This window comes from Acanthochromis polyacanthus, chromosome 17 (assembly GCF_021347895.1).
Source record: "Acanthochromis polyacanthus isolate Apoly-LR-REF ecotype Palm Island chromosome 17, KAUST_Apoly_ChrSc, whole genome shotgun sequence".
Taxonomy (NCBI): Eukaryota; Metazoa; Chordata; class Actinopteri; family Pomacentridae; genus Acanthochromis; species Acanthochromis polyacanthus.
Window position 1 is genome coordinate 13,059,659 of NC_067129.1, and position 10,812 is coordinate 13,070,470.

General features: G+C 42.9%; 1 protein-coding gene across 2 annotated transcripts in view; it reads left to right on the forward strand.

Moving 5' to 3' along the window:
- The window catches only part of LOC110948802 (transcriptional activator protein Pur-alpha), a 29,275-nt gene extending 19,050 nt beyond the window's left edge, over positions 1 to 10,225 (forward strand). For both annotated transcript variants that reach the window (XM_051937212.1, XM_022190515.2), the window contains exons 7-8: positions 838 to 1,129; positions 9,023 to 10,225. In XM_051937212.1, the coding sequence (XP_051793172.1) occupies positions 838 to 1,129; positions 9,023 to 9,246 (516 nt within the window). In that variant the 3' untranslated portion in view covers positions 9,247 to 10,225. The remainder of the gene's footprint in view (positions 1 to 837; positions 1,130 to 9,022) is intronic.
- The last annotated feature ends 587 nt before the right edge of the window (positions 10,226 to 10,812 follow it).

Below are 10,812 nucleotides of genomic sequence, written 5' to 3' on the forward strand. Positions count from 1 at the left end.
CAGGTGACACACTCTGCAAGAACAGCTGAATCACAGAGGCAAGGCAGGATTTCTGGACTGCCCTAGAACAGATGGTTGATGAACTTGATCAGGGAATTAAAACGCCAGAGACAGAGAATGCGTCAGTCGCAGATGGATGGGATTGTGGGATAGTCTCATGAGGTTTGGGCGCGTGAGCTCTCCTCTGTTCTCTGTTTTTCCCTCCTCTTTGTCACAGAAGGCAGCGTCTCTTCCTCACTTCTTGTATCTATACCAGGCTCTCCATATTACAGGCCCCAACACATCTCCGGCCCACCCATGCCGATGTGGCAATGAACATCCACACCTTAGGAGGTTTGGCCGGTGTGTCAGCCAAGAATTCACCGCATAAGCCTTCCCCTATGCAAGATTCATTATTTCGTTGAATGTCTTGTTTGTAGATGGACTGATTTGTTCCTGGAAACAGTCAGAGGCTGGTTTGGTGCTGTAGCAGTGGGCTGTCGCTAACGCTGCAGCAGGTTTTCTCCGGTTGATTTAAAGAGGGAAGGAGTCATCCTGAGAGGAGGCGAGAGTGGTACTGTTGATTAAGAAGGCGTAAGATCAGGAAGGAAGATTAGCGAGGCAGCCTGATTTTCGAGTCACCTTATAATTTTCTCTCCACACATCCTTAAACTCTTAATCAGTGGTCATAGTTCTCGGTGCTTCATTATGGCACAGTGTTGTCATTGGAGAACTGTAATTTGGTGAATCATTTATCCAATGATTTAATCAAACATGACAGTAATTCCACTGTATGTGAATTAGCTGTCAACACTGATCGCACTCTTCTGTCCTCTTTTGTCACTCTTCACTCCGCAGCCCGAGTTGAAGTCAGCCAGTGCAACTGAGGAGAAGTCACTTCTCCAGCCCTCCATCTGCTCCAGGCCTCCCATGAGAGCTAGCCCTGTCAACGTGAGACCGGCTTCTGCAAATGCGGCACCAGGCTATGTCAACACGAGACCAGGCAACACAAATCTGAGGCTGGCTACCGCCGCGCCATCCTCTTCCCCCAGCAGCACTGTCAAAATAGACTCTGGAACAACGTCATCGACCACAGATAATCTGTGCTCCAAGGAACCTCAGAAGCCCCAGGAACCACAGGGTGGGAAAGGTGAGTGAGCATCGCATCACAAGTAAAGGTACATGTTGGCTCTGATGTTGAGATAAATAATTTAAAAAAAGCAGTTGTTTTTTAAGTCCAGTGGTCGACTGGTGAGCTGTCCAGGGTGCACCCTGCCTGTCGCCCAATGTCAGCTGGAATGAGCGGGTGTAGCCGATGTGAAAAATTTCACATCAAGAGCACTTGATTTGATCCCTTAAATGAGCTAATATATTTCTAGTTCCTGCAGTTTCTCATTTAATGGCTAATTAAGAGAAACACACAAGCAAGCAATATTAATGATGGCTGCTGTCATTGGAGAAAAACAAAGCTAACAGACATCTCTGCAGCTAAGATCTATGCGAGTCTTACCCTACAACTTTTGTTCAGTTTTTATTTAGTTCTACACACATTTGAGAAAACTGGACACTCACGTGGGTTCAAAAAAAAAAAAAGTCCACAATATTGCAGCTAGCTTAAATGTCATTCACCAGCAGCCACTGAGCGAGCAAGAGAATCCTTTTCCACTGCTTCTTCTCTCAGAGTAATAATGACTGTGGAGAGCTGAGCAGAACTAGTCTGAACAAAGTTCATACTAGATAGGTTTCTCAGTGCTGCAGCTAGGAAGAAGGATTTATTTCCCAAAACCTAATGTGCTCGCCAAATAGTACCTCAGCTTCCTGGAATCTTTATGGACTGGCAGAGGAAACTAGGCCTAGAAGGGAAAAAAAGCTTATGTGACTGGGATGTGTCCCCTGGTACCACATGGCTCATGCAAACCAGCTTTTTGGGTAGCTTCTCTCGTGTCTTTCTTTAATGGCAACAGTGAAATTGTCTGTATTATAATGCAGATAAGTTGAGATGTGTGGTCATTTTACCAGATCAAGGACAGACCGATGCATAGAACAACATTTTTACAGTAGTTACATGATTTTTTTAATGTAATATCCTCCTCAGACCCAGCCCATTCATTTATGTCCTCTGTACTTTTGTTCTTCTTGCTTCTGAACATGTCAGGAATTATACATTGGGGTCAGAGTTCAGTTAAAGTTTTGGTCAGGAAAAATAATAGCCCCTTTATGAATGTCAACGACGGTAGCCATGAGAACAATTGAATATATTTTCTATGTAATTACTTCAAGAAATAAATAGTTGTTTATAATGTTTAATTCAACCTCTTAAAATTTACACTGTTGCTATTTAATTTAGTTTCTTAAAACTTCATTAGAAAATGAATCAGTGTGTTTTCTTCTTAGCCTATTTTAATTTCAAAGTTTCACTGTATTTTTTATGGTACATTTGTTCTGTTGCCTACTACAGTGGACATGCTGTAAAATCTAAAATACTTTTATGAAATTCTGAACTGTGAGTTGTTGTTTTAGCTCCAAAAAGACAGGAAATAACAAAAAGGTACAGTTTTTTTTAATGCTTTTTCCCTCGTTTCTCAGAAGGACATGAGCAGAAATGTCAAAAAATCTTCAGTTCTTAAATTTATCTCTAAAATCAGTTTTTTGGCATGATTAGTGTGCATCATATTCCAACTCCACCTAATAGCTATTAAATAGTTGGCCACCTGATAATTTCACACACCATTCAGAAAAAGAAACTTCTGAAAAAGTAACTCAGACTTGATATTCAGCAGGATGTGAACACAAAGTTATCCCTTTGTTATTTTGCTACGTTGGTTGAAAGTTGATTTTGTAAATCCACCACTGTGCCTCACCGTTTGACTTCACAGGGACCTTCAAGGGCAGTTTGGTTGGTTTTCCTGTAGAAAGACATGAGCTCAGTACGGGTAACTTGTGCCCAATATCTGCAACCCTTACAAGCACCACATTTAAACTGGTTTTCACATTCGACTAATTTTTTCCAAACAAGTAGTATATTGCGTACAGTATGTCTCTTTGTTTGCCTCTCCGTGTCTTTTATGAGATCAGGACTTGTCGTACGTCTTTACTATCGTCTCTGCAGATGTTCATAGTTTAGATAATAGGGCTTCAGAGGATTTGAATCTTATCTGTCACTAGTGCTAACATTATGTCTTACAGATTCCTTATTGTTCGAATTTTGTCAGATTACTTCTAGACTTCTTTGTAAACCCTCCATCCAGTTCCATGAATTGACCATTCACCATGCAGTGACCCAGTTATGCATTTAAAAAAATGGGTAGTGTATGGGTGAAGTTAGCACCATCCAGTGGAAATCAATGATACTGTAGAAAAAAGTCCAGTTAAGGGGGAAAAAAAAATGTCATCCCCATAAGGTCCCTCTGCTGGAAAAACGCTCATCCTACAACACACTCTCACTACAAGCATGCTGCAAGAGTTCCTGGACATTACCTTACTCCACGATGGCACTTTCTTTCTTTTAAGAAGAGACGCTTAATACAAACTTGATTTTTATTGTTATTCCTTTGAAAACGGATTCAGATGACTTGATCTGTGGAATGGTTCAAATAAATGCAGAATTACAAACGCCGGCTTCACATTGAGTTAAATTTGGTCAGTGTAGATTCTTTCCCTCAATAAAAACACACTCCAAAAGCAATATTTCAATTTAATGCCACATTAGCTGACATTTCCTCAGAGTTGAGTGTCTGTATTCTTTTGCTGGCATGTTAAGAGCACTTGATAAATGCAGTTGAATGAGGAACAATCCTAAAAACTCTCTTTAGTGTCTGCTTCACTCTGAACATTCCTGGCAGTTCTTTGTAGATTTTGGAGGCAAAGCAAATCTCTCAGAAACCCAGACACAAGAGAGCTAACACACTCATAATAATGTCATCAAGAGACAGAAATAGTGGAAATATTTGTGAAATCGTGTTCACAGATATCAACTGAACTAAAGTGGACCGAACACACAATATCATAATAAAACAGTTTTTGAAGGAATTTCAGCTGTAATACCTTCAAGTGCTAAATCTGTTTGTGGAGGCAGAGATTTGAAGGGGATTTATCAATTGGAACAAGAAACAGTTTCACAGAGTACAAATGACGAAAATCTGTACGCAAAAAAAGAAAACAAATATTCATTTCCAGGAAGTCGTGGTATCGGGCATGTTTTGCATCTGTGCCTGCACCCACATTAGTGGCTGGATATTAGATCCCTGAGCAACGCCAGGGCAGCGACTAACAGATGAATGTGGGGAAGAGGAAAGGAAAGGCAAACAGCTAAACAGCTGGTGTGGTGGGAGTTGAGGTGGGCTGAACGCAGTGCTGAATAAATGTGTCTTGACTCCGGACAAAAAAATACTGACAGAGTGTCTGTCCTTGACAATGGCAGGAAGCTTGTTCCAAAGGGAGGAGGAGGCCAACTAGGATAAGGCTCATGCCTCAGCTGTTTTCTTTTGAATGCGGGTAATGACAAGGATTCCTACGTCCTTTGAGCGGCCCTCTTAACACTTGTAGAAAAATAACTTAATAACCTGTTTTAGTGACATCCATTTGGATTTATAAGCACCACCTCAGCTGAGCTTCGACTGTTTGAAGCTCTTGGAGAATTCATGTTGTGGATTTTGTAGAGGAGAAATTCAATTCAATTTGACAAGATGCTGTCAAATGTCAGGAAAGTCGTGATTATTCTGCAGGCAAGTGAAAAGAATAAGCTTTTAATTTCTCAGTCTACTTTATTGTTATACTGGATTTGGCATAGTTTTCATTTCTTATTCATTTATTTTCAAAAAACACTTAACTCAAAGATTAAAGATACTTTAAGTCAGGTAAGAAGAACTGCAAAAATGAGTGCAAAAAATAAATCATGACATAAGCAGCGTTCATTTATGTACTTAGAGCAAATAACTTGCTAATTACAAATCCTTCTTTCTCACCGATTTTCTCTTCAGTGTCTATTACCCAGAGCATTTTCTGAGCTTTCAAGAATCTCATTTACTGCAACCTGTGATGATCAGTCTGCTTTCAGCAGGAAGTAAAGCTTTTGGGAAGAAGGGGATATAACATCTAGGTGAAAATTAGTTTATACCAATTTGCTCTTTCTAAAGAAAAAAACAGCTATATTTCACTGAAAGTTGGTAAAGCTGATGACTGTTGAGTTGGACATTATGTTAGAGCTGTGTGTCGTCTGCATAAAAATGAAAGTGAAAGCCGTGTTATGGATGTTTCTGATAATTAGGGCAGACTGTAGAGTCAGTTTGAGTTTATAACTCAATTTAGAGATGCAGAAATATATGTTCTGACAGCATATGTGCAGGCTGTGATTTGAGGATTGGTGCGTGAGCATGAAAGTATCAGTCTTCAGCAGCTGGCAGTACGTTAATACATGCGCGTTTGTGTTTATAAACCCGTCTCTGTCTGTCCGTCGGCTTTCCTCTGCTCTCTCTTCACCTTCAGAGGGAAGGACACGCATTCCAGCGCTGCTTCCCGACTCTAGCCCTGGGCGACGCTCAGCCAGAGCTGATAAGTGACAGGGGCCCCAGCCCCCACACACACCTACACCTCTCCTCCTCCCTGCCCTTCAGTCCACCGACGTGCTGCTCGGGAATTCTGCCCTCTGCCCCACTTCTGCCCCCCACCACCACCACCTTCCCACCCGACCCCTCCTCTTCTTTTTCTCCCTTCCAGAGACGTGGAGGTCTTTAAAGAGATAGATTGGCCTTTAATTTTTGTGCTAGCTTGCTCATTGACACCAGCTTCCCGCCCACTCTTCTTTGTCCTCCCTGTACATTTACGAGCCGGACCGAGATGTGATGAGTGGCACCCCAAAGCTCAAACGGAAGATTAATCAATCTTGATGAGTGATTTAATACGGAGATTCTCTTTAATTTTAATGGCTGTTTTTGCAGGTAGCTTTAATGAATGTTTCTGCGGACAGAGCTCAGGGAGCAGCTGCCGGGTAGAGTTTCACTCAGAAAGGTGTGGAGTTTGAGCATTTTTTTAGGGTGTGTGAAGAGTTAGGTTAGTCAGGCTACCTGTGGGAAGGCATTAAGGGATTTTTATGCTTCAGATTTTATACATATATATAGTCCCTGCCCATAACACCAATCCTCCCTCTCACTCTTTCTATCTCTCTGTCTTTCTATTAAGCATTCCACTCAGACCTGCACCAAGGCTCTGAGCTCAAAAAACTCTCTGACCATGAGTGTGTATGTGCCTGCGTCTGTGCCTGCGTTTGTGTGTGTGTGTGTGTGTGTGTGTGTGTGTGTGTGTGTGTGTGTGTGTGTGTGTGTGTGTGTGTGTGTGTGTGTGTGTGTGTGTGTGTGTGTGTGTGTGTGTGTGTGTGTGTGTGTGTGTGTGTGTGTGTGTGGTGCGTGCCTGAATGTGTGTCAGCCTCAATTGCTGGAGCCTATCCAAGGTTTCCGTGGTGACCACACAACACAACGAGACAATCAGAGGCAAGCCCACGCAGCGCGGCGAGAGGACATTAACACAGGAACCGCGGGTCAGGGGGCAGAGGAAGGCAGGGCATGACAGGGGGAGAGGAAGATGAAGAGGAAGGTAGAGGGAGGTGTTGGAGCCATGGGGAGAGTGACAAGCGAGAGTGAGCGAGCGGAGGGAAAGGAGAGCAAACAACAATAAACAATAACACAACCTTAAAGGCTACTTTAGGTCTCTCCCTTTCATGCCTGCAAGACATCAAGCGCTTTAAAGGTTTCCTGGCCCCAGGAGTGCCCGTGCGGTTTTGGCTGTACCCCACCTCTGTGTGTGTGCTGCGTCGTGGTGTTAGTCAGAGATGGCTGCATGCGTGACTGAATCCATGAGCAGGAGGAGTGTGTGCGAGGGTGCGTGTTTGTGTGTGTGAGAGCATGCACGGGCCTGAATGTAATGTGAGAATGTGCGTGTCTTTTTGAAATTCAACTGTTGGAAACTGTGTGTACGTTTGTGCATGTTTTCACTTTATTTTGTGTGTGTGTGTGTGTGCGTGAGTGTGTGTCTGTAGCCATGCACGCAGGTGCTCTCACATATCTCTGTCCCCCGGGGATGACGCTAAAAATATGTGGCTCCTCAAGCCTTCTGGTGTCTGAGCAGCGTCTGTCTGCTCTCCATTGCCGTCCCTGTGGCCCTCCCTCCCCTTCGTTACTCCTGTTCCCTCCATTCCTCCCTCAATTACACCCTCTTCCAAACACAGTACCTCAGCAAGCGCACACACACACACGTACACAAACTACACCCAGCTGTGTCCCTACTACACTTCCACTGAGGATGACCTCTGCTCAGCCAGAGTGGGATAAAGGGAGGCAAATGAAAAGGAGAAAAAAGGTAGAAAAGAGTGAAGAAAGATCTCAGCATAGCATTTGGAGAAGGTAAACGGTCTGGTAGTTGAAAACTGGATTCATCCTTTTTCAACATGTGCTGTTGAATGTGTAACACTCAGTGTTTGTGGCGTTTACAGATTTTCACAGAATACATTTCTCCTGCAGGAGGACACTGACCACTGTGGGTTACTTTAATAGAGTTTATGCCAGATGAAGTGTGTTTGGTGTTATATATATATAGCTGCTTTTAAATTCAATTTGCCAGCCAAATTGGAAATATCTACAATATGCAATATAATTTTATGTTTTGCCTGTTTTGAAATACAAATTTAAAAATCCCATCTGATGAAAACCACTTTCATTACCTTATTACCATGTCCATATGGTGTTTTTTTTAATGTGCTAGATGACACATCATGAGCAAAATAAGCAGTCAGTGCCATGACTGAGTATTTTCACCTTAAAGCTGCAGTTTACTGATGACACAGTCAAGTTGCAGGGTAGAATTTTGTCATTCTCCTTCAGAACTGGCATCCTGTTCCAACATCTATCCATCCATTCTCTATACACCGCTTTATCCTCACTACAGTCGCGGGGGGTGCTGGAGCCTATCCCAGCTGACTCGGGCGAAGGCAGGGGACACCCTGGACAGGTCGCCAGTCTGTCACAGAGCTACATATACAGACACAAAAAAAAAAAAAAATCACTCTCACATTCACACTTACGGGCAATTTAGAGTAACCAAATAACCTCAGCATATTTTTGGACTGTGGGAGGAAGCCGGAGTGCCCGGAGAAAACCCATGCATGCACAGGGAGAACATGCAAACTCCATGCGGAAAGATCCCAGGCCCACCCCGGGATTTGAACCAGGGCTGTTCTTGCTGCCATGCGAAAGTCCATCCATCCATCCATCCATCCATCCATCCTCTATACACCGCTTTATCCTAACTAGGGTCGCTGGAGCCTATCCCAGCTGACTCGGGAGAAGGCAGTGGACACCCTGGACAGGTCACCAGTCTGTCGCAGGGCTACATATACAGACAAACAAGCACACTCGCATTCACACCTACGGGCAATTTAGAGTTATCAATTAACCTCAGCATGTTTTTGGCCTGCGGGAGGAAGCCGGAGTGCCTGGAGAAAACCCACGCATGCACAGGGAGAACATGCAAACTCCATGCAGAAAGATCCCAGGCCCACCCCGGGATTCGAACCAGGGATCTTCTTGCTGCAAGGCGAAAGTTCTAACCACTATGCCGCTGAGCAGCCCCCATGCGAAAGTGCTAACCACTATTCCACTGTGTAGTCCTGTTCCAACATGTCTTAATAAATAACTCAGATTTTTTTTAATTTCCCATCGACTAGATTAGTTTTACAGGGTTTTAGCACAGTCATAGGTGAGCTGAAATGCTCGAGCTGCAGTAAGTAGTGAAAAGATGGGCTGAGACAGAGGCAGAGAGTTCATAGATCTGCACATTCTTAAACAAGCAACAGTGTCAAGTTACATCAAAGCCATTTTAAGCCATTAATAGATTGTTTTCATGGGGAAACATGCGAAACATATCATTTTAAAACATGTAGGAGTTTCTAGGGGTTTACCAGAGAGAGACTCGGATGTAGTAAACCATTTGTATACAGCATTAGATTGCCAACCATATTTTAGAGCTCTTAAGGAAATCTTACCCTCTCTTTCAGATTTCGGTGCATCAGAAACACCTGGCAGGGCTGCCTCTGAAGAAGCTGGGAAATCAGGAGGTGCACCGACTTGTGCAGGGCGTGGCCGTGTGGCTCAGCTGATGAAAGCCTTTAGTGTTGACAACACTACAAGCCCCTCACAAACCCCCTCACGTGGCATCAAGCCACCTCTTCCCACCAAACCGAGCCACTTGCGTCTAACGACCACACCTACTGTCAGGTAATCCTTACACACTGATGAGCAGACACCCACTCAGCTTCACGCATCCCTGTGCTTCAAATAGGACAATATCGGACTTCTAAAGGGGAGCCTCAGCCGGTGGGTTAATGAGATGGAGCACTGCAAAGGCGGCTCAGAAATGGTAATGTTCACATTGTTGCTATCACTTCCAAAGCACAGTGACAAGAAATGCTTGAATGTAAAGCTTTTCTTTTATTTGTGGATGCTGCAGTACTGTAAAGAGTCTTTGTGGGAAAGAAATTCCGAAGCAATCGCTTGCATTTGAATGTTCTTTTTGTATAAATGATTATCACATGAGTTCACTTGTTGTTGATGCTATCCACTTACGCACGTTTTTTTGTCCAATTCACAAAGTCTGTGCACTCAATATTTAGAAACCAATTACATGACTTTCATCACTGATGGGACAGTTTACATGATCTCATGCGCACACAGGCCTGCTTCTGTGTTTTTTCTTCTAATTTATGTCTTTTTGAACAAAAGAATGGGCATGGGCAGGCATAATGGGCTTAAAGATGGTCCTCCTTTAACTTGCTGTTTCCTTCCTGGAAAAAAATGTTGGGTTGTTTATAACAATGCAATATATGTCTCCCTCTGCCACCTGGCAGGAGTCTCTCTGCGACCTGTTGTGGACCAATGACAGTGCCAAATGCACTCATCTGTCACTCCCAGTGGATCAAATCCTGGCAAGTTAGACAGTCGCTGCCAAATAATCCAGCTCTGCATTACTGTTGTTTCTTTCAGTCCTATTTTTTTTGAGACATGTGGTTGTACTTTTTATTTTTAATTATTGCTGTTGATTTTGCATTTTCTATGTGGAGAATGACATTTTGTAATGGGATATTTAACATTACCACAATTCTCTCTTATAAAATGAGAGGCATCCTTATCTTTGATGTCAAGGTTGTATGGTGCAGTCAAAGAAACAATAAAACTGCAGAACTTGTGCACCTTGCATCTTACAGGTCTTCTTTTGTTGTGTATTTTCTCGAATTTTCACTCCCACTCTTTCTCTTCTCATGTACTATGTCTAACTTCCTCTTCATAATCTGGCACTAACATAAAACATATTTATTTTTCATGTCTTGTAGCTTTCAGAGGGCCAACATTTCAGTCAAACATCTATTAAAATCTTATAATTCTCTCAACTGCTGTAACATTTGTGCCATGCAAGTTGCAGCTAGTTTACTAAGAACATGTGCATTTTTCAAATGTCCAGCCTCAGCAAATAGACCTGCATGCTTCACCAGGGTCAGTGTAAAATTTGAATTTGAATTTCAGCAGTGCCACAGATACACCCCCATGCCTGTTATTACTGCACTCAGACATTTCCTGCTTAATTTCCAGCAATGCTCTCCAAGCTTGCTGATGAAATTTAAATCTTTGCCGATGCAAAAAAAAAATATTGAGGCATATTTTCACATTTGTAGGTGTGATTTCCATTGCAGATTGCGGTTACCTCGGCTAATGTTTGGCAGCTGGCTAATCTGTTTAAAGAAAATCTCCACTCTAACAAATCAGCTCACTGGGGTGAATAAAAGCAACACTC